A 25,354-nucleotide genomic window follows, 5' to 3' on the forward strand; every position below is an offset into this window, starting at 1 on the left:
TCTCCTCTCTCCTTATGGACGTTTAGGATACACTGAGCTCCTCTCCTCTCTCCTTATGGACGTTTAGGATACACTGAGCTCCTCTCCTCTCTCCTTATGGACGCTTAGGATACACTGAGCTCCTCTCCTCTCTCCTTATGGACGCTTAGGATACACTGAGCTCCTCTCTCCTTATGGACGTTTAGGATACACTGAGCTCCTCTCTCCTCTCCTCTCTCCTTATAGACGCTTATGATACACTGAGCTCCTCTCTCCTCTCCTCTCTCCTTATGGACTCTTAGGATACACTGAGCTCCTCTCCTCTCTCAGTCCGGGCCTCTAGGGCTCCTGAGGATCTGGGGGTCCAAGGATAAAAGGGTTGTCTGTTGTAAAGATAACAAAGTGACGAGTTTAATGGAATCAACTTTATTAACACATGTGGCAGCAGACAGTTGGTGAACGACACACTCATCATATCACTGACGTCACAGTCTAGTGACAGAGCGTCACCACACGACTAAAACTAAAGAACACATCAAAGCCAAAGAGTCACCGCCGACCGTCAACTCGTCTTCAGATGCTCAATGATGAAGAGCGTCAGCTCAGACCATGAAGAACCTCTGAACCAGACGGTGAGGACAGTGACCTGCTGACCTCCATGAAGACCACACACACACGCATGTTGGTGGAGGTGACAAAGACACACACACACAAAGACACACAAAGATCATCTCCTCCACGTTGTTCTGTTGTCATGGTGATGCAGTGTTCTCCTCCAGAGGACTCATCACACACATCACCTTCCAAAGGGGGAAATGTCCCACACTATACAGGAGACATTGAACACAACATCGTCCAGTAAACTTTGATCAGCACGAATACACAAAGAACTCAGTTTGGGTTAACAAACACAAATGTGATATGTCAGGAGGGGGTCCAGGTGATGCTCTATGGGGTCCAGGTGATGCTCTAGAGCAGTGGTCCCCAAACTACAGCCCGAGAAAATGTGGAGTGGTGCTCTTCTTCACAATAGAACATCTTTGATGGGCGTGTCGCGTCTCGGCCAATCAGCGTTCAGACGTCCACAGCGTTTGGGAAGTTAGGTTAGCTTGAATGTTAGTCCGCTACATCTGCTGCTGTCACGCTGCACGGTGTAGCGATACTAACGAAGTACCCGTACGTTAAAAACGATGAGATTTAGCATATTTTTAGGATCGATACTTCATTAAAGGAGCGATCAGAGCGCACGCAATGCTCCGTTAAATGTTGTCTGCACGCGCAGCGCTCACAGCGAGTGGCGCGCGCATCGCTCAGCCGTGATGCGCGCGCACAGGTGAGCACACTCTCACTAGCACCCCCCCCCCCCCTCCAGCAGACAAGGGAAACGTTATGTGGCCCTCTTAGGAAAAAGTTTGGGGACCCCTGCTCTAGAGGGTCCAGGTGATGCTCTAGAGCAGGGGTGTCCAAACTTTTTGCTATGAGGACCAATTGTGATAAAGTCAAGATGCCTGAGGGCCAATAGTTCATTTAGACATTTTTTTAAACCACAATAGTTACATGAATATAGACTGTTATAAAACAATGTATTTTAACTGTCACAATTACTTTTATTTTTTAAATGACAATGTAACCACATATAATAGAACCAAGTCTGCCTTTCATTCAGTCAGATAACAATGAAAACGCTGTATATAGAATACCTTACATTTCTATGAGTTACATAACGTTGCTTAATGAACATTTTAAACAGGAGTTATAAGTAATGCAAAGTGGTCTGTTATCATTACACTTACAAACTAATTAATTTTGCCCTTATCTTTTACGAGATCTTTTCAGAAACACAATAGTTTGTCACATCTACAGGTTTTTCACTGTTAATGACATATGTTACCGTTCAACACACTTCACATTTAGCTTATTGTGGCTGCAATTAACCTGTTTTGCACTGAATACCTTTTCAAGATAATATCAATAAAGTGCAACCTGTGACAAATTAAACCAAATAAGATCAAGAATTTGGGCATAAAGAGTTTTACTGAGTGTTAGTTACACTGCATATATTTTCAAAATAACAAAAACGCGCAACCTTTGAAAAACAAAACAAGTGCAGATATGTTTGAGTCATCACGTTTTACTCTGTGTGATAAAATGGGCTTTCCACTTCACCTCTTTTTAAAACGGGGTTGCAGGCTTGATACGGCCACTCTCAATAATGTTCAATGTTGAGCTCTTGTTTTGAAGGGCAACAGCTGGAACGCTGAGAGGTAACACCTGGCAAGTCGCCAATAATCTAATCTGTCGCGCATGCGCAGCGTAACCGGTTAACGCTGTAAGTACACATTTACACGAAAGTAGGCGACAGGCATTTCGCTCTTTATTTATTAATGACTTCGTTTTATGTCCGTGTAGTTTGTAATATGTGAAGTTCTCAAACAAGGTCTTGAAATAAAAGAGTCTGCATTTCCCCTCGCGCCCCACCTCGTCTCTGCTCTTGAACCCGGAGCAGAGAGCGACTCTGAGACGACGTGTCTTCACCACCGTGGGAACGCAGAGGTGTCGGTTTGCTGTTCCCGCGACATATTGGACGCTCTCTGCCGGCTGGTTGGAGCGCGCTCACCTGTATGTGCGCACCTGTCTGTGCGCATGGGGGCGGAGCTCCGCCGGGATACCGAGAGCCAGGAGAAGTGTGAATGCCACCACGTAGAGACAGAAATGACATGCCGCTGTGTCGATACGATCAATAATATACGACCGTTTAGTTGAATAAAACAACCTGACATTACTTATGTTGTAATCTGGCGCTATAGAGAACATGTCAGTGGGGCGGACCCCCACCCTGTTCTCGTGGTAGGGGAAACACTCGTAATTCCCACCGCTCCTGAAAGCGGCGGCCCTCACTGTCAACTGTTCTCCTTTTGTTGCCGTCGCCATGGCAAATAGGTTTGGAGAAGGGTTCACGCCACGCAGAGCCAGATACATTAGAAAGGAGGAATTACGTCTTTCAAGTTTTTATGATTTATTTATTCTGACAGATCTGGCGGGCCACAAATAACACATTATATGACCGATGTCGCGGGCCGTATGAAATCTGACCGCGGGCCACCATTGGCTCGCGGGCCGGACTTTGGACACCCCTGCTCTAGAGGGTCCAGGTGATGCTCTATGGGGTCCAGGTGATGTTCTAGAGGGTCCAGGTGATGCTATATGGGGTAAAGGTGATGCTCTAGAGGGTCCAGGTGATGCTCTATGGGGTCAAGGTGATGCTCTATGGGGTAAAGGTGATGCTCTATGGGGTCCATGTGATGCTCTATGGGGTAAAGGTGATGCTCTATGGGGTCAAGGTGATGCTCTAGAGGGTCCAGGTGATGTTCTAGAGGGTCCAGGTGATGCTCTATGGGGTAAAGGTGATGCTCTAGACTAGAGGGTCCAGGTGATGCTCTATGTGGTCAAGGTGATGCTCTAGAGGGTCCAGGTGATGTTCTAGAGGGTCCAGGTGATGCTATATGGGGTAAAGGTGATGCTCTAGAGGGTCCAGGTGATGCTCTATGGGGTCAAGGTGATGCTCTAGAGGGTCCAGGTGATGCTCTATGGGGTCCATGTGATGCTCTAGAGGGTCCAGGTGATGCTCTATGGGGTCAAGGTGATGCTCTAGAGCAGTGGTCCCCAAACTACGGCCCGCGGGCCGGATCCGGCCCGCCTCCCCATGTGGCCCCGCCCCCTGAACAATACCAGAGACGCGTTCCGATTTATTATTTTGTTCACCTGGCCCGCTGCCGTTGAGATTGCAGTGAGACGCGGAGAAAATGTGGAGTGGTGCTCTTTGCAATAGAACATCTTTGATGGGACGTGTCGCGTCTCAGCCAATCAGCGTTCAGATGTCCACAGCGTTTGGGAAGTTAGGTTAGCTTGGATGTTAGTCCGCTACATCTGCTGCCGTCACGCTGCACGGTGTAGCGATGCTAACAAAGTACCCGTACGTTAAAAACGATGTGATTTAGCATATTTTTAGTATCGATACTTCATTAAAAGAGCTCCGTTAAATGCTGTCTGCACGCGCAGCGCTCACAGCGAGTGGCGCGCGCATTCAGGATTTTTCCTGGGTCAAAATGAGTCTTCGGTGCACCGTCTATTCGTGCAAGTCGGGCTGTTGAGTGATCAGCAGCTGGCCGCTCGGTCCATTCGCGCACCTCACAGTTGCGTATTGATCAGACAAGAAGACACGCTTATCAACTCCAGTGTTTCCCCTACCATTAGAACAGGGTGAAATCTCCACCCCCCACTCTGTAATTCCCCCCCCCATATTTTTAGTATCGATACTACATTAAAAGAGCGATCAGAGCGCACGCGCTGCTCCGTTAAATGCTGTCTGCACGCGAGCGTGAGTGATGCGCGCGCATAGGTGAGCACACTCACTTCTCACTAGCACCCCCCCCCCCCGGCTGGCCCTCCAGCAGACGAGGCAAACGTTATGTGGCCCTCACAGGAAAAAGTTTGGGGACCCCTGCTCTAGAGGGTAAAGGTGATGCTCTATGGGGTCCAGGTGATGCTCTATGGGGTCCATGTGATGCTCTAGAGGGTCCAGGTGATGCTCTATGTGGTCAAGGTGATGCTCTAGAGGGTCCAGGTGATGCTCTATGGGGTAAAGGTGATGCTCTATGGCAGGCCTATTCAACTAGCGGCCCGCGGGCCGCATGCGGCCCGTTTGAGTTTAACTACGGCCCGCAAGACTGCCTGCAAATCACTATAGCTTGGTAAGAAAAAATAAAACTGACGGACACGCCTCTTTTATACATTGAGACATCTAACCCAGAGCCATCGAGTTTCACTCACGAGTTTTTCGGGGCAAATTTGGTATTCATGGAAGTTTTCTCATCTGGGATTGATTCTGAACTCAGACTGTTGGTGATTACATTCACATCAACTCTACAGACATCCTCAGATTTAAAGAATTTTCATAATAATAAATATGAGAATCACCATTTGTGACTCCTGCATCTGTCCCTTTTCAAATAATAGTATGAATGCAATTGCAATCACTTTCAAGTAAACCAGATTGCTCTATGGACAAGAAAAAAGCTCAATGTTGAGCTTTTGTTTTGAAGGACAACAGCAGAAAAGCCCAACTCACGGAGGTAAGACCTGGCAAGTCGCCAAGAATCTCGGCTGTCGCGCACGCGCAGGCGTAACCTGTTAATGCCGTAACGTAAACATGTACACGAAGGTACAGGCATCTCAACATTTATTTATTGATGACTTAGTTTTATGTCGGTGTACTTTGAGCTTGTGTAATATGTGAAGTTATCAATCAAGGTCTTTCTGCATTTCCCCCTGCGTCCCACCTGTAGTGGTACGTTCCCCTTTCAGGGAGCACAGCTGACAACACGGCTGTGTAAGCGAACCCGTTTTCAGGCGTTCATGAATCAGGCGGAGATGTTTTCTGACGTCAATCTTCCAGTCAGAAAGAAAACATTTCAGAAGACACTTCAGAAAATGTTCTAAAACAAGGAACAATGTGTTTTTGAATTTATTTTCATTTTATTTTGGAGATCGACAGGGAACGTCTCCGAGATCGACCGGTCGATCGCGATCGACGGGTTGGCGACCACTGCTCTATGGGGTCAAGGTGATGCTCTAGAGGTGGGGTCCAGGTGATGCTCTATGGGGTCAAGGTGATGCTCTAGAGCAGGCCTATTCAACTCGCGGCCCGCGGGCTGGATACGGCCCGTTTGAGTTTAACTACGGCCCGCAAGACTGCCTGCAAATCAGTATAGCTTGGTAAGAACAAATAAAACTGACGGACACGCCTCTTTTATACATTGAGACATCTAACCCAGAGCCATTGAGTTTCACTGTTGCCTCAACCAAACCTGTATGGTTACATCTTTATGTTACGCACCCGTGTTGGTTGCCGGTGTTACACCCCTCCTGGTTTTCAGACCTACTGGTTTCCCTGCGCGTGCGTTGTGTTCTCTTCACGTCTGCAGCGGGGCTCTGTCTCGCGCACCAGATTCGTCACACATTCACAAACATATTGCTGGAGATCTTCAAGCCACCCTTCATATCCATTTGGGCGATTCCGATTGTATAAGTGAGCAGTGCATCACAGCCACGGATGAAGAAATACATTTTCGAAAAAATAAAAATAAAAAGATCGCCCGACCTGGTTTCGATCCCTTTCACGCAAAAGGAGTCTGCACTCAAAGACATGCAGTCTGTGCGCTGCGCCACCAGATATTAGTTTCATCTCAAGTCATTTATATATTGGTGGCTGTAGCTCAGTGGGGTAAGAGGGCCGTCCTTCAACCGCAAGGTTGTGGGTTCGATCCCCGCTCTCCCCATTAGTTGCGAGTCGAAGTGTCCTTGAGCAAGGCACTGAACCCCCAGTTGCTTCCCGGGCGCTTCACCGCAGCCCACTGCTCCTTAATACCTAAGGATGGGTTAAATGCAGAGAACTAATTTCCCCTTGGGGATTAATAAAAGTGTATATTATTAGGGGATCTGAAACAACTGGTTACCTTGAGCGGATATGTACACTTTGAAACATGTTTATAGTGATGCTTGTTCGCAACACTTTTGCCACACAATACCGACGCATTTTCGTGTGTGACTGTTTACCTGTGGAAATATACATTACTGTTTTTCATTTTTAGCCATTATTTGATCAATATTCTGTGCGGCCCTCACACCCCCGTGATTTTCTTATTCGGCCCACTTGCTACTGAAGTTGAATAGCCCTGCTCTAGAGGGTCCAGGTGATGCTCTAGAGGGTCCAGGTGATGCTCTACAAACCACATTGACTTGCATTTCCTTCCAAATGTCTTTTCATTCTGCAGGAGGCTCGTCGGCGCCCTCTGGAGGGGAGCTGGGGTCCAGGAAGTCTGGGTGCTGAAGCTCCTTTAAGTATTTTGGGGGGGTGAGAATGTGGGTCGAACCTACAGGGGAACAAGTCTGGTCAGGGGCCACCGGGGGCCACCAGGAGCCACCAGGGGCCACCAGTGTATCAGGCTGCTCTATAAGTCTCTTACGTCAACTCCTTATGATCAGGCTGATCGTGGTCCGTGGTCCGTGTCGTGGTCCGTGGTCCGTGTCGTGGTCCGTGTCGTGGTCCGTGGTCCGTGTCGTGGTCCGTGTCGTGGTCCGTGGTCCGTGTCGTGGTCCGTGGTCCGTGGTCCGTGTCGTGGTCCGTGGTCCGTGTCGTGGTCCGTGGTCCGTGTCGTGGTCCGTGTCGTGGTCCATGCCGTGGTCCGTGGTCCGTGTCGTGGTCCGTGTCGTGGTCCGTGGTCCGTGCCGTGGTCCGTGTGGTCGTGTCATGCGTGGTCCGTGGTCCGTGTCGTGGTCCGTGTCGTGGTCCGTGTCGTGGTCCATGCCGTGGTCCGTGGTCCGTGTCGTGGTCCGTGGTCCGTGTCGTGGTCCGTGGTCCGTGGTCGTGTGGGTCCGTGGTCCATGCCGTGGTCCGTGGTCCGTGTCGTGGTCCGTGGTCCGTGTCGTGGTCCGTGGTCCATGCCGTGGTCCGTGGTCCGTGTCGTGGTCCGTGTCGTGGTCCGTGGTCCGTGTCGTGGTCCGTGGTCCGTGTCGTGGTCCATGCCGTGGTCCGTGTCGTGGTCCGTGTCGTGGTCCGTGGTCCGTGTCGTGGTCCATGCCGTGGTCCGTGTCGTGGTCCGTGTCGTGGTCCGTGGTCCGTGTCGTGGTCCATGTCGTGGTCCGTGTCGTGGTCCCGCTCCTCCGTTGGGTCTGAACTCACCAATCAGGGCCTCCCACTTGCCGTTGGCCTGCGTGACCTCGTAGACGCAGCGCATCTCGCTGTACGTCATCCCTCCGATGATGAAGACGATGATCCGGGGCCCCGTCTTCATCTCCGTGGGGCCCCTGTTCTTGTGCCAGTTGCCATAGCGAGCGCTGGAAGACGAGAGGCAGCGAAGTGGAGGTCAGAATAAAGACCCGGCTCACATCACTTGGCCGTGGAGGCGTGGCCACGGCGCTCTCACCTGGACGGAGCGCTGGCCTTGGCGGCCGCCTGCCGCTGGCAGAGGTACGGGTAGAGCTTCAGGTCCAGTGTGTCCTCGATGGCGTCCTGTGGGACAAACACACGGGACATGAGTTCCCCCAAAACAGACCGCCCATGTCCCAGCTCTCACCCACAATGCAACAGGAGCTGTGGACCGGGTCAGTCGGTCAGGAGGACGTGGGCTGGTACCTCCAGGAGGTCCTTGATGAGCGGCGTCCAGCGGGACAGCTGGTACGTCTGCTCGCTGACGCGCTCCTTACGGTCCGGCTTCTTGGCCTTCTTGGCGATGCCCTGTGACGACACAATACCGGTCACCCATTGGCTCTCCCAATCCACACGGCATCGTGTACCTGGCATGAGTTCACGCCCACTGGGCCCAACAGGTTCTCGTGGTTCTCGTGGTCCAGCCAGAGAGTAACGTGGCCTTCACGGTCACCGCCCCCCATGGAGCTCACAGCGCTCTGCTGACGGTGCTCTGGCACCACCACATGGGCCCTGGAGGCCCGCTAGAGCCCCACCGGGCCTCCAGGATCCATCTGGAGCTCATGTCATCTTTATGTAACCGACTGAACAAGGTACACACTCCTCTGGTGTTCATGAGGAGGCGGTGGCGGTGGGGGTCCCGGGGGGAGAGCTCACCTCCGACACGATGGGGAGGCCCATGTGGGCCATGTTGGAGATGATGTCGCTGTCCTCTGGGGGGATGCTGGCATGCTGCAGCAGCTTACACAGGTTCTCCTCACTCACACCTGACACAACACGCAGCACAGATTTACAGGCCACACACACATGCACGAGAGCAGGCACACGCATGTCGTGCATGCGACCACGAGGAAGACGAAAGGGCAACACGTGCGGGGGGGGGCTGACCGTTCTTCATGAAGATGTAGAGCAGGATGATGCGGATCTTGTCCGACACGCTGTTGTTGGGGTCCAGGAGGATGGGCACGATGAGCCTCATGGGGTCCTTGATCTTCTCGCCCTCTGAGTCCACGCCCGTCGCAAGATCCTTCAAACCCGGAGGAGAGCTCCGTCAGCACCTTCAATACACTTAGCGACACCCAACTATTCACGAGAAATACCCTTAAATACAACCAACTCTTCACTTTAAGTACACTTACATACCCGTAAATTCACTAAAATACACCTAACCCGTCACTTAGATACCCTTAACTGCCTTAAACACGCCTCAGCCGCCCACCGCCCCGTGTGACTCGCCTGCTCCACCCGACACAGCTTGTCCACGGCGCCCTGGTAGCGGCTCATGCAGTCCTCCGCCAGGTGCAGGTGGGTGGAGTACTGCGTGACGGAGGGGAGAGATGCTGTTCGTCAACATCGTGAAGTTCACCAGGAGGAACCGTGGCTCCACCAACGTGTCCGGACATTTTGATTTTGGTGTAGATATGGACCAATGAACTTCATAGGGGCGTGGCTTGTGTTTTAATGCTCATAACTTCAAAACTATCTGGCCCAGTGTCACCAGATGTGCAGCATGTGTGCACTTTGCATCCTGTAACAAAAATGTGTTCTGCCGTTTAAACACTAGGTGGCGCTACAGTAATTCGGCCAAGTTGGGCTTTTTTGTCCTTTGTCAACGTTTAAAGAAAATGTATTATAACTCCTTATTTATTTATCTGATCAACTTCAAATTTACTGAGGGTGGTCTTCACATCTTTGTGATCATAATTCTATAAAATGGTGAGTTTTCGTTGAACGACCTTGACGTGGCGTGGACCCATTTTGTGTGATTATACTTCAATGTCTCCTCAGTGTGTTCTGCAAAGCCTTCAAACATTCCTCACGTGTCTGGTGAGTTCTCATTAAAAGAGACTTTACAACTTTACACATGTGTCAAATGTGATGGAAACAAATAATGAATGTGGGTTTTGGCTTGAATAGCGCCCCCTACCACCTGACGCGTGTCCTTACTGGACTTCTTCAAATCCGGCCCAAACTTGTCATGCTTGATAAAAGTCCCGCCCCGATGATATCGACGAGCCCTTTTTCACTCAGTCAAAGCGCCACCTACTGGCGTGAGGAACTCCACGTTACGTGACATTGAGGTGACGGGGTCAAAGGACCTGGACTTGTCGAGTCGTCCTGGCGCCGCCCGGTGGCGCTGTGGACACCTCACAGGGGCGAGGACCCGTTTATTGCTGATTTCAGCTTTAATTGTGATTAATTATTGTTAAACAGTGTTTTTAATGAGCCAGGTTCAGTACTTTCATGCACATATGTCCAGTGCACACGTGTATAACTGTGCGTGGGGTCACAGGGTCAGATCTGAGACCTTTAACTTGGCCTCTCCAGCCGCATGATGACACTCTGCTCCGATTGGCCCGTTCACCTCCCTGCTGGTGCTTCGGCTGGACACTGACCCGACTCAGCAGTCACATGACCTGGTGGCCCCCTGCAGAAGGACACCCAGCGCTCACCTTGCTGAGCTCCTTCTGGTACTGAGGCATCTTCTTCAGCATCTGAGCCAGTTCCTTCATGGTGGTCTGGAAGCAGAAGAGTGAGACGCTTTCGTAAAGGAGGAGGAGGGACTCCAAAAACGTTCTACTTGATTAACGTGCAGGTTGTCCAGTTCTTCTGACCGTGTGGCTCGAGGTGACCACAGGTATTACAACACATCATACAGTGGAGACTTGGCTCCTCTACCTTTTCTCCAGTGTTCATCTTCTTGCTGGCGGAGAAGTCCTTCAGAGAACGAGTGACGGCCCTGAGACAGGAGACAACATCAGGAACCAGAAGGACCTCCATCACACCCACGTCAGGTCCAGGATGTGAGTAGAAGGTCAGGTCCAGGATGTGAGTAGAAGGTCAGGTCCAGGATGTGAGTAGAAGGTCAGGTCCAGGATGTGAGTAGAAGGTCAGGTCCAGGATGTGAGTTGAAGGTCAGGTCCAGGATGTGAGTTGAAGGTCAGGTCCAGGATGTGAGGAGAAGGTCAGGTCCAGGATGTGAGTTGAAGGTCAGGTCCAGGATGTGAGTTGAAGGTCAGGTCCAGGATGTGAGTAGAAGGTCAGGTCCAGGATGTGAGTTGAAGGTCAGGTCCAGGATGTGAGGAGAAGGTCAGGTCCAGGATGTGAGTTGAAGGTCAGGTCCAGGATGTGAGTTGAAGGTCAGGTCCAGGATGTGAGTTGAAGGTCAGGTCCAGGATGTGAGTTGAAGGTCAGGTCCAGGATGTGAGTTGAAGGTCAGGTCCAGGATGTGAGTTGAAGGTCAGGTCCAGGATGTGAGTTGAAGGTCAGGTCCAGGATGTGAGTAGAAGGTCAGGTCCAGGATGTGAGTTGAAGGTCAGGTCCAGGATGTGAGTTGAAGGTCAGGTCCAGGATGTGAGTTGAAGGTCAGGTCCAGGATGTGAGTTGAAGGTCAGGTCCAGGATGTGAGTTGAAGGTCAGGTCCAGGATGTGAGTTGAAGGTCAGGTCCAGGATGTGAGGAGAAGGTCAGGTCCAGGATGTGAGTTGAAGGTCAGGTCCAGGATGTGAGTTGAAGGTCAGGTCCAGGATGTGAGTTGAAGGTCAGGTCCAGGATGTGAGTTGAAGGTCAGGTCCAGGATGTGAGTAGAAGGTCAGGTCCAGGATGTGAGTTGAAGGTCAGGTCCAGGATGTGAGTTGAAGGTCAGGTCCAGGATGTGAGTTGAAGGTCAGGTCCAGGATGTGAGTTGAAGGTCAGGTCCAGGATGTGAGTTGAAGGTCAGGTCCAGGATGTGAGTAGAAGGTCAGGTCCAGGATGTGAGTAGAAGGTCAGGTCCAGGATGTGAGTTGAAGGTCAGGTCCAGGATGTGAGTTGAAGGTCAGGTCCAGGATGTGAGTTGAAGGTCAGGTCCAGGATGTGAGTTGAAGGTCAGGTCCAGGATGTGAGTTGAAGGTCAGGTCCAGGATGTGAGTAGAAGGTCAGGTCCAGGATGTGAGTAGAAGGTCAGGTCCAGGATGTGAGTTGAAGGTCAGGTCCAGGATGTGAGTTGAAGGTCAGGTCCAGGATGTGAGTTGAAGGTCAGGTCCAGGATGTGAGTTGAAGGTCAGGTCCAGGATGTGAGTGAAGGTCAGGTCCAGGATGTGAGCTGAAGGTCAGGTCCAGGATGTGAGTAGAAGGTCAGGTCCAGGATGTGAGTTGAAGGTCAGGTCCAGGATGTGAGTAGAAGGTCAGGTCCAGGATGTGAGTTGAAGGTCAGGTCCAGGATGTGAGTTGAAGGTCAGGTCCAGGATGTGAGTTGAAGGTCAGGTCCAGGATGTGAGTTGAAGGTCAGGTCCAGGATGTGAGTTGAAGGTCAGGTCCAGGATGTGAGTTGAAGGTCAGGTCCAGGATGTGAGTTGAAGGTCAGGTCCAGGATGTGAGCTGAAGGTCAGGTCCAGGATGTGAGTAGAAGGTCAGGTCCAGGATGTGAGTTGAAGGTCAGGTCCAGGATGTGAGTTGAAGGTCAGGTCCACCCACGTTGACACCTCTGCGATGTGCTTGTGTCTCAGAGTCAGCCACAGGTCATCATCCTCGTCCAGCACCACTTCCTTCATTCTGGTCTCTCCCATCCCACTGGTCTCAAACCTGAGAGAGAGAGAGAGTCTGGACCACTGAGTGTACCTGAGAGAGAGAGTTCAGTGTCTCCTCTCTACCTGTAGATGTCGTTCTCGGTGCCCAGCAGGTCGTAGGACATGGCCTGCAGCGTGAGCTCGTGCAGGAGAGGAGACACCGGGTCAAAGCCACGGTCCAGGATGAGCAGCTGGGTCCGACACTTGTCCGGACCCTGGAGGCAACCGGTCAGAAATACAAGACTTCATGACTCGGTCCTGAGCTCATGAGACGGTGAATGTTCTCCATGAAGGCCTCCCTACCTCCCCCATGCTGGGGTCGTCAGCCTTGTAGCCGTCGAGCTTCTCCTGAAGCATCTGGGCCAGAACGGCACAGTCCTTGTATTCCCTGGAACACATTCATCAGTCAGCATCACACCTGAACCGCCAGTGTCTCCTGGGTCCAACTGGACTTCAACGCTACACACTGTCATCAGGCTGAGGAACGATGTCATGAAGGGTTAGAGCTTCAGAGGGGTCGGAGGCCCAGAAGAGCGCGACACAAGGACATCGACCGAAGAGCCATTGAGCCGAGGGCCTGCTCGTGCAGCCAAGGTGGCTCCTTAGCCCCGCCCATCAGGGTGTTGACCAGAGTCCTCCACGTTCCTTGACCACACCAAAGGTCCCTATGGGCCTTGGCGTGGCCCCTGAAGGCTCACCCTCGGTAGCGGACCCCGGGGTACTCCTCCAGGGTGCAGCACAGGGTGGCGATCTGCTCCGCACAGCGCTGCAGCATGCTGCCCTTCACGGCCGCCTTGAAGGGGCTGTAGAAGTCCTGGAAGGCCTCCGCTTTGTCCAGAGAGAAGACCTGGCAGACATGACACAGAGACAGAGACATGACACAGAGACATGACACAGAGACAGAGACATGACACAGAGACATGACACAGAGACAGAGACATGACACAGAGACAGAGACATGACACAGAGACAGAGACATGACACAGAGACAGAGACATGACACAGAGACAGAGACATGACACAGAGACATGACACAGAGACATGACACAGAGACATGACACAGAGACATGACACAGAGACAGAGACATGACACAGAGACATGACACAGAGACATGACACAGAGACAGAGACATGACACAGAGACATGACACAGAGACAGAGACATGACACAGAGACATGACACAGAGACAGAGACATGACACAGAGACATGACACAGAGACAGAGACATGACACAGAGACATGACACAGAGACATGACACAGAGACATGACACAGAGACATGACACAGAGACAGAGACATGACACAGAGACAAAGACATGACACAGAGACATGACACAGAGACAGAGACATGACACAGAGACATGACACAGAGACAGAGACATGACACAGAGACATGACACAGAGACACGACACAGAGACATGACACAGAGACATGACACATGACACAGAGACATGACACAGAGACAGAGACATGACACAGAGACATGACACATGACACAGAGACAGAGACATGACACAGAGACAGAGACATGACACAGAGACATGACACATGACACATGACACAGAGACATGACACAGAGACATGACACAGAGACATGACACATGGCACAGAGACATGACACAGAGACATGACACAGAGACATGACACAGAGACAGAGACATGACACAGAGACATGACACAGAGACAGAGACATGACACAGAGACAGAGACATGACACAGAGACATGACACAGAGACAGAGACATGACACAGAGACAAAGACATGACACAGAGACATGACACAGAGACATGACACAGAGACATGACACAGAGACATGACACAGAGACATGACACAGAGACAGAGACATGACACAGAGACAGAGACATGACACAGAGACAGAGACATGACACAGAGACATGACACAGAGACAGAGACATGACACAGAGACAGAGACATGACACAGAGACATGACACAGAGACATGACACAGAGACATGACACAGAGACAGAGACATGACACAGAGACAGAGACATGACACAGAGACATGACACAGAGACAGAGACATGACACAGAGACATGACACAGAGACAAAGACATGACACAGAGACAGAGACATGACACAGAGACAGAGACATGACACAGAGACAAAGACATGACACAGAGACAGAGACATGACACAGAGACATGACACAGAGACAGAGACATGACACAGAGACAGAGACATGACACAGAGACATGACACAGAGACAGAGACATGACACAGAGACATGACAGAGACATGACAGAGACAGAGACATGACACAGAGACATGACACAGAGACAGAGACATGACACAGAGACAGAGACATGACACAGAGACATGACATGTGACACAGAGACAGAGACACAAAGACAGAGACATGACACAGAGACAGAGACATGACACAGAGACATGACACAGAGACAGAGACATGACACAGAGACATGACACATGACACAGAGACAGAGACATGACACAGAGACAAAGACATGACACAGAGACAGAGACATGACACAGAGACAGAGACATGACACAGAGACAGAGACATGACACAGAGACATGACACAGAGACAGAGACATGACACAGAGACATGACACAGAGACAGAGACATGACACAGAGACATGACACAGAGACATGACACAGAGACATGACACAGAGACATGACACAGAGACAGAGACATGACACAGAGACATGACACAGAGACAGAGACAGAGACATGACACAGAGACAGAGACATGACACAGAGACAGAGACATGACACAGAGACATGACACAGAGACAGAGACATGACACAGAGACAGAGACAGAGACATGACACAGAGACATGACACAGAGACATGACACATGACACAGAGACATGACACAGAGACAGAGACATGACACAGAGACATGACACAGAGACATGACACATGACACAGAGACAGAGACATGACACAGAGACAGAGACATGACACAGAGACATGACACAGAGACAGAGACATGACACAGAGACATGACACAGAGACATGACACAGAGACATGACACAGAGACAGAGACATGACACAGAGACATGACACATGTCACAGAGACATGACACAGAGACATGACAGAGACATGACACAGAGACATGACACAGAGACATGACACAGAGACAGAGACATGACACAGAGACAGAGACATGACACAGAGACAGAGACATGACACAGAGACATGACACAGAGACATGACACATGACACAGAGACATGACACAGAGACAGAGACATGACACAGAGACATGACACAGAGACATGACACAGAGACATGACACAGAGACATGACACAGAGACAGAGACATGACACATACACATGACATAGAGACATGACATAGAGACATGACACATGACATAGAGACATGACATAGAGACATGACACATGACACAGAGACATGACACAGAGACAGAGACATGACACAGAGACATGACACAGAGACATGACACAGAGACATGACACAGAGACATGACACAGACATGACACAGAGACATGACACAGAGACAGAGACATGACACAGAGACATGACACAGAGACATGACACAGAGACATGACACAGAGACATGACACATGACACAGAGACATGACACAGAGACAGAGACATGACACAGAGACATGACACAGAGACATGACAGAGACATGACACAGAGACATGACACAGAGACATGACACAGAGACATGACATAGAGACACAGAGACATGACACAGAGACATGACACAGAGACATGACACAGAGACATGACACAGAGACAGAGACATGACACAGAGACATGACACAGAGACATGACACAGAGACATGACAGAGACATGACACAGAGACATGACACAGAGACATGACAGAGACATGACACAGAGACATGACACAGAGACATGACACAGAGACATGACACATGACACAGAGACATGACACAGAGACATGACACAGAGACATGACACAGAGACATGACACAGAGACATGACACATGAGACATGACACAGAGACATGACACAGAGACATGACACAGAGACATGACACAGAGACATGACACAGAGACATGACAGAGACATGACACAGAGACATGACACAGAGACATGACACAGAGACATGACACAGAGACATGACACAGAGACATGACACAGAGACATGACACAGAGACATGACACAGAGACATGACACAGAGACATGACACAGAGACATGACACAGAGACATGACACAGAGACATGACACATGACACAGAGACATGACACAGAGACATGACACATGAGACATGACACAGAGACATGACACATGAGACATGACACAGAGACATGACACAGAGACATGACACAGAGACATGACACAGAGACACAGAGACATGACACAGAGACATGACACAGAGACATGACACAGAGACATGACACAGAGACATGACACAGAGACATGACACAGAGACATGACACAGAGACACAGAGACATGACACAGAGACATGACACAGAGACATGACACAGAGACATGACACAGAGACATGACACAGAGACATGACACAGAGACATGACACAGAGACATGACACAGAGACATGACACATGACACAGAGACATGACACAGAGACATGACACAGAGACATGACATCGAGACATGACACAGAGACACAACACAGAGACATGACACATGACAGAGACATGACACAGAGACATGACACAGAGACATGACACAGAGACATGACACAGAGACATGACAGAGACACAGAGACATGACACAGAGACATGACAGAGACACAGAGACATGACACAGAGACATGACACAGAGACATGACACAGAGACATGTCACAGACATGAGACATGTCACAGAGACATGACACAGAGACATGACAGAGACATGACACAGAGACATGACAGAGACATGACACAGAGACATGACACAGAGACATGACACAGAGACATGACATAGAGACATGACAGAGACATGACACAGAGACATGACACAGACATGACACAGAGACATGACACAGAGACATGACAGAGACATGACACAGAGACATGACACAGAGACATGACACAGAGACATGACACAGAGACATGACATAGAGACACAGAGACATGACACAGAGACATGACACAGAGACATGACAGAGACATGACACAGAGACATGACACAGAGACATGACACAGAGACATGACAGAGACATGTCACAGAGACATGACATAGAGACACAGAGATATGACACAGAGACATGACATGTCACAGAGACATGACACAGAGACATGACACAGAGACATGACACATGACACAGAGACATGACACAGAGACATGACACAGAGACATGACACAGAGACATGACATGACACAGAGACATGACATGACACATTGACAGAGACATGACACAGAGACATGACACAGAGACATTACACAGAGACATGAGATAGAGACATGACACAGAGACATGACACATGACACAGAGACATGACATAGAGACACAGAGACATGACACAGAGACATGACAGAGAGACACATACATGACACAGAGACATGACACATTGACAGAGACATGACACAGAGACATGACACAGAGACATTACACAGAGACATGAGATAGAGACATGACACAGAGACATGACACAGAGACATGACAGAGAGACACAGAGACATGACACAGAGACATGACACATTGACAGAGACATGACACAGAGACATGACACAGAGACATTACACAGAGACATGAGATAGAGACATGACACAGAGACATGACACAGAGACATGACACATTGACAGAGACATGACACAGAGACATGACACAGAGACATTACACAGAGACATGAGATAGAGACATGACACAGAGACATGACACAGAGACATGACACAGAGACATGACACATGACACAGAGACATGACACAGAGACATGACAGAGACATGACATAGAGAGACAGAGACATGACACAGAGACATGACACATTGACAGAGACATGACACAGAGACATGACACAGAGACATTACACAGAGACATGAGATAGAGACATGACACAGAGACATGACACAGAGACATGACACATTGACAGAGACATGACACAGAGACATGACACAGAGACATTACACAGAGACATGAGATAGAGACATGACACAGAGACATGACACAGAGACATGACACATGACACAGAGACATGACACAGAGACATGACAGAGACATGACATAGAGAGACAGAGACATGACACAGAGACATGACACATTGACAGAGACATGACACAGATACATTACACAGAGACATGAGATAGAGACATGACACAGAGTCCAGAGAAGACCTGGACACAGGAGATACATTTAACATTCCTGAGCTTTCTTGTGTCCCCGTCGTCTCTGTCCTCTCATTGGTTGCAGAGAGTGAGCATCGGTTCTGTCAGCACTACAGGGATGAGAGCCTGGCGGGGGGGCGGAGCCTGTCTGACCCCTCCCCCAGGATTAAAGCTGCAGGACAACAGGATTTGAGGCTAAAGCCGATCACACACTGTTGTTCTGATCCTCTTCAGCAGCGCGTCTCCATATTGAGGAACTGGGTCAATATCATTTCACAGAGTCCCCCCCATTACCTTCATCAGGTCTACCATGAGCTCACATTGGGTTAACGTGAGGTATTAAATGTGCTCCATGCATCAGGTCATAACATGAAGACAAGATGTTTGATTCCAAGTCGAAGTCTGTGTGGTCAGATTCCATCTTTGTGACCTTGGAACTATCATCCATGACCTCACCTGGTCTGGATGGACTGATCGGAAAAACACTTTTACTTTATCTATCCTTATCCATCCAAAATGCTATACAGTAGCTAGGTACCAGCTGGACTCTAACACAAGCCTCCAGGGACATGGAGTCCAAACGGTGTTTACCTGAGATTCATAGGGCAGGAAGGCGATGTGGATCTCAGTCAAGGCCTTCATGGCTTTGGAGGCTCTGGATTTGGTCAACAGTCCAAACAAGGTGTCTGGGATCGCTGGAGGGAATCACACAACAACACGGAATCAGCCCCGTGTGGATGGAGTTTCATTAAGCTGAGTTTCGTCGTGTGAACACAGTTGTATAATGTCTTCTGTGGCACGACGATGATGTCATCAGTCATATCAGCTCGACTGGAAGACTTTGACCAAAAGCCTTCCAAGTGGAACATTAAGAGAACATATGGAGTCAAATATGAACTCTGATGAAGAGTCCTCTCCAGTGGATCACGTTGTTGCTCCATATTGGTGAAAGTACTCTCTTCGTCACAGGGGATGTACTCACTGTCCGTGAAGAAGACGTGGGCCCCTCGGTACCTCTGGGACTGGGGGTTCCTGAAGTCATCAATCAGACCCTCAACAGACTGAGACGGGAAAGAACAAAGTGTCAGCTCCTGAACTCACGGAGAGGGAATAATACTTCTAGAGGACCCAAGGAGGCATGAAGGAGGCATGAAGGAGCCTGTCGAGGAGCTGCATCCTCACCTCATCGGAGGGCGTGATCAGGTAGATGGCCTCCATGCTGGGAAGAGGCTCGCGGCGCTTGGTGATGTCTTCTACAACTGGAGAGCACGGGAACACAATCACCAAAACTCTGAAGTACAACTTCATTTGACTTGAACGTTACAAAGTGAAGCCAATTGGAACCTCCCCACAGAACCTCCCCACAGAGGACCAGGACTGCCCTAGACCCTCAGACCAGATGTCCAACACGGACACATTGAAAGGTGGCTGAGATGCCAAATGTAAGATTGAGTTTTGAAATATTATATCTTAGTTGATATATATATCGTCTACCTGTCTCTAGGACCCTGTCTACCTGTCTCTAGGACCCTGTCTACCTGTCTCTTGGACCCCGTCTACCTGTCTCTTGGACCCCGTCTACCTGTCTCTTGGACCCGTCTACCTGTCTCTTGGACCCCGTCTACCTGTCTCTTGGACCCCGTCTACCTGTCTCTAGGACCCGTCTACCTGTCTCTAGACCCCGTCTACCTGTCTCTAGGACCCCGTCTACCTGTCTCTTGGACCCTGTCTACCTGTCTCTAGACCCCGTCTACCTGTCTCTAGACCCCGTCTACCTGTCTCTAGGACCCCGTCTACCTGTCTCTAGGACCCCGTCTACCTGTCTCTAGACCCTGTCTCTAGGACCCCGTCTACCTGTCTCTAGACCCCGCTCACCTGTCTCTAGACCCTGTCTACCTGTCTCTAGACCGTCTACCTGTCTCTGACCTGTCTACCTGTCTCTAGGACCCGTCTACCTGTCTCTTGGACCCCGTCTACCTGTCTCTGGACCCCGTCTACCTGTCTCTAGGACCCCGTCTACCTGTCTCTAGACCCCGTCTACCTGTCTCTAGACCCTGTCTACCTGTCTCTTGGACCCCGTCTACCTGTCTCTAGGACCCGTCTACCTGTCTCTAGACCCCGTCTACCTGTCTCTAGACCCCGTCTACCTGTCTCTAGGACCCCGTCTACCTGTCTCTTGGACCCCGTCTACCTGTCTCTAGACCCCGTCTACCTGTCCCTTGGACCCCGTCTACCTGTCTCTAGACCCCGTCTACCTGTCTCTAGACCCCGTCTACCTGTCCCTTGGACCCCGTCTACCTGTCTCTAGACCCCGTCTACCTGTCTCTAGACCCGTCTACCTGTCTCTTGGACCCCGTCTACCTGTCTCTAGACCCCGTCTACCTGTCTCTAGGACCCCGTCTACCTGTCCCTTGGACCCCGTCTACCTGTCCCTTGGACCCCGTCTACCTGTCTCTAGACCCCATCTACCTGTCTCTAGACCCTGTCTACCTGTCCCTTGGACCCCGTCTACCTGTCTCTAGACCCCGTCTACCTGTCTCTAGGACCCTGTCTACCTGTCTCTAGACCCCGTCTACCTGTCTCTAGGACCCCGTCTACCTGTCTCTAGGACCCCGTCTACCTGTCTTTAGACCCGTCTACCTGTCTCTAGACCCCGTCTACCTGTCTCTAGGACCCCGTCTACCTGTCTCTAGGACCCCGTCTACCTGTCTCTAGACCCGTCTACCTGTCTCTTGGACCCCGTCTACCTGTCTCTAGGACCCCGTCTACCTGTCTCTAGACCCCGTCTACCTGTCTCTAGGACCCCGTCTACCTGTCTCTAGGACCCGTCTACCTGTCTCTAGACCCCGTCTACCTGTCTCTAGACCCGTCTACCTGTCTCTAGGACCCGTCTACCTGTCTCTAGACCCCGTCTACCTGTCTCTAGGACCCCGTCTACCTGTCTCTAGACCCCGTCTACCTGTCTCTAGGACCCCGTCTACCTGTCTCTAGGACCCCGTCTACCTGTCTCTAGGACCCCGTCTACCTGTCTCTAGACCCCATCTACCTGTCCCTTGGACCCCGTCTACCTGTCTCTAGGACCCCGTCTACCTGTCTCTAGACCCCGTCTACCTGTCTCTTGGACCCCGTCTACCTGTCTCTAGGACCCCGTCTACCTGTCTCTAGACCCCGTCTACCTGTCTCTAGGACCCCGTCTACCTGTCTCTAGGACCCCGTCTACCTGTCTCTAGACCCCATCTACCTGTCCCTTGGACCCCGTCTACCTGTCTCTAGGACCCCGTCTACCTGTCATGATCTGGAGTTTGTCTCGTTTTGTGTTTTGAAGTCCTTGTGTCGTCTGTCTGTGATTGGCTGCCCTGGCCCTGATTGTTTCCTTCTGTGTGGTTGCTGGCCCCGCCCTCATTGTGTTCACCTGTGTCTCGTTCCCCGTTGTCCAATCACCTCCGCCTGTCTGTGTATTTAAACCCTGTTTGTCTCATTCCCAGTGTGGCTTCGTACTGTTTGGTCTGCGTTTTTGTCGTTCCTGTCTGGTCTGTGGAATTTTTGCAATTAAATATTAGTTTGTGCAGTAATGTCGGCATTTGGGTCCTCTCTCGCTGCGACAACCATGACTTATCATGACATCCTCTACACGCAGGTCGGGATCGACCTGCGTGTAGAGGATGAAGCGGTACCTGACCTTTCATCCAAAGTGACTCAGGAACATGTGACGTTCAGACAGCTAGAGGGAGCCACCCAGGGTTACGTGTCTCGACTAGGGCGGGGATTGAACCGCCAACCCCTGATTGAAAGCCCACTGACCTCTGGGCGCCTGTTGACGATGCCGTTAGTCACGGAGTTCCACAAGGTCCTGTGCTTGAACCACTTGTATGTCCCTGCTAGGCTAACTCAATGTACAGTACTGGCACCACATTGAGTAACCCGATGCCTGCAACAGAACCTCGTGGCCCGGGGTACTTACTGGTGATTCCCTCTGACATGATGTCCGTCATCTTGCAGCAAGACGAGATCATCCTCATGCTCAGCTTGTCCACCACGAGTACCTGTAACACAGGTGCACACGGCAGGGGCCTCACTAGGGCTCCATGTGGATATCTACGCTGGTGATATTCACGTCCAATGTCCGGATCCAAGGGGCACGAAGCCAAGCTGGATCAGAACCACAGGTCCATTACCTTCCACTTTCCTTTTTCTCTGGCCTTCTTGATGACGTTGTTCATTATCTCTGGAAAAAGAACAATGTAACTTCAGTGAAGTAAAGAAATACACAATAAACCTGTTTCAACCGGCATGAGTTCCTCCTGGAGCTCCTCACAGATCTAGAAGAGAACGATTCAAACCAGACCAGAGCTCAGGAGGTCCAGAGACCCCCGGAGAGGAGCAGCTCTGTGTTCATGTCTGCAGCTTAGACGTGCCGCTGTTCAGATAAATACCCGAGGCCACCAGCAGGAGACACGTGTGTGATGTCTACCGTCTTTAGACCTTCATTGGTCACTCACGGCTTCTCTAGACGACCTGGGCTCCTGAAGGAGCCGCTCCATGAATTCTCCATGGAGACCAGGAGCTCGGGAGCAGAGGGATGACGGCTGTGGCCGGCGGCAGGAGAACACGCTCCGAAACGTCCGGGTCAGGCAGGAAAGTGGGAGCCATGTTTTGAATATGTTCTGATGGAAGACTGGACTGAACATTCCTGAACGCTCTTTTCAAAGCGGTTCCTTCTGGCCGTCGCCAAACGCCACGATGAAACGACGGTCTCTGAATATTGAATCATTTCTCCAGCAGCAGGAGCATCGTCTCAGTCCGGATGGAGGAGCTCAGGACTAGAACCCGGAGCCGAGCCCACTGAGGAGATGGTTCCCATGTGGTGTCTGTCCCTGGGGGTCTGGGCCTCAGTCCGTCCCCCTACAGATGAAGGACCCGGTCCTGGGGGACCGGCCCACTGCAATCAGCTCTAATCTGACCCTAATCCTCTCCACCAACATGAGCCGGTCTGTCAGCAGGACGGCACAGGGAAGCAGCATGGCTGACCACACACACACACACACACACGCTCACACACACGCTCACACACACACACACGCTCACACACACTCACACACACACACACACACACACACACACACACACACACACACACACACTCACACACACTCACACACACACACACACACACGCTCACACACACACACGCGCTCACACACACACTCACACACACACACACTCTCACACACAAGAAGTCAGTGATACAGAAGTCTGTGATGAAGAGGTCAGTGAGACAGAAGTCCGTGATGAAGAGGTCAGTGATACAGAAGTCCGTGATGAAGAGGTCAGTGATACAGCCCCCCCTATGTTTCATAACACTTCCACTGACAGTAGCAACATGCGCGTTGGTGCTGTTCTGGCCTCTCTGCGCATCTCCAAAACTCTTAATCCGCACAGACACAGATTACCGGGCAGGATTTATCCCGGACCAGGACCCGGACCAGGACCCGAGCCCTCATGCGACACACGTCATGAACCATAGAAACCACCCCTTAGGTTCATATGTAATCCATGTGACCCTCATAGGAGCCGCGCGGCGCCACGGGTCTGTGCGCCTTTACGCGGCACAATGCCCAAAACATGAGAACACCAACGCGACGTCACCAAGGTGTGCGCTACATAGAATAACCTTGATAAGCAGAGCAGTGACGACCGCCAGCAGAGTGTCGGGTCAGTGAAGGGCACACGGCCGAACGCACTGTGCTGAGTCATCATCATGACATACATGCACATGTCTGTCATCATCATGACATACATGTGCATGTCTGTCATCATCATGACATACATGCACATGTCTGTCATCATGTTAATGAATCAAAGTATGAATATTAAAAGACATAAAGGGCTCTTACTCTCTCCAACAATGGCCTTCAGTCCCAGTGGCGCCATGGCGATGCTCTCTGTCCACCTCCACACACAACTCTGATCACTGGGGATCACCGTCAAGCGGGAAGACTAGGGAGCGCACTTCCGGTCCGATGGATTACAAAATAAAAGCCTTGAGGATGAACGTGCTGCAGTGCCGTTCATCGTGATGTTTAAAGAGGAGTGGAAGTGGAACATGCTTCATGAATCTCATCGAGGATCTTCCTCCTTCTCTCACGGACGCTGTGACTTTGAGGCTTTCACTCAAACCGGAAATCAGCTGCAAACTCCTGGATTGTATTGTATTCCCCTCGTGTACGTATATCTGGTGCTCGTGTATCTGTGTTGTTTGCTGGCTGTGGGATGTACAACAATGACAATAAAAACTATTTATCTTTATCTTATATTTATCTTTATATTATCTCGTCTTATCTTTATCTTTACCTTTATATTGATCTTACCTTTATATTTAAATTGATCTTACCTTTATATTTATCTTTATCTTTACCTTTATATTTATCTTTATCTTTACCTTTATATTTATCTTTATCTTTACCTTTATCTTTACCTTTATATTTATCTTTATCTTTACCTTTATATTTATCTTTATCTTTATATTGATCTTATCTTCATCTTTATATTTATCTTATCTTTATCTTTATGAGACACAATTC

General features: G+C 50.3%; 1 protein-coding gene across 5 annotated transcripts; it reads right to left on the reverse strand.

Annotated features, from left to right (window-relative positions):
- Nucleotides 1-385: 385 nt before the first annotated feature.
- stxbp1b (syntaxin binding protein 1b) lies at nt 386-25,044 on the reverse strand. 5 transcript variants are annotated; one of them, XM_056418656.1, is made up of 20 exons: nt 24,668-25,041; nt 22,949-22,998; nt 22,735-22,816; nt 19,956-20,032; nt 19,756-19,834; nt 19,365-19,468; nt 13,211-13,359; nt 12,816-12,900; nt 12,597-12,727; nt 12,421-12,528; nt 10,646-10,706; nt 10,420-10,485; nt 9,203-9,283; nt 8,855-8,993; nt 8,624-8,733; nt 8,174-8,275; nt 7,965-8,050; nt 7,721-7,875; nt 6,769-6,911; nt 386-804 (listed from the first exon to the last, which is right to left on the reverse strand). In XM_056418656.1, the coding sequence occupies exons 1-19, from the start codon at nt 24,702-24,704 to the stop codon at nt 6,802-6,804; spliced, it is 1,812 nt and encodes a 603-aa protein (XP_056274631.1). In that variant the 5' UTR covers nt 24,705-25,041; the 3' UTR covers nt 386-804; nt 6,769-6,801. The 5 variants fall into 5 exon arrangements, with proteins under 5 accessions (XP_056274631.1, XP_056274630.1, XP_056274632.1 ...); XM_056418655.1 differs by having other exon boundaries at nt 6,782-6,911; nt 24,668-25,040; XM_056418657.1 differs by lacking the exon at nt 24,668-25,041 and adding an exon at nt 23,273-23,795 and having other exon boundaries at nt 6,782-6,911.
- Between the last annotated feature and the right edge of the window lie 310 nt (nt 25,045-25,354).

This window comes from Pseudoliparis swirei, chromosome 7 (assembly GCF_029220125.1).
Source record: "Pseudoliparis swirei isolate HS2019 ecotype Mariana Trench chromosome 7, NWPU_hadal_v1, whole genome shotgun sequence".
Taxonomy (NCBI): domain Eukaryota; kingdom Metazoa; phylum Chordata; class Actinopteri; order Perciformes; family Liparidae; genus Pseudoliparis; species Pseudoliparis swirei.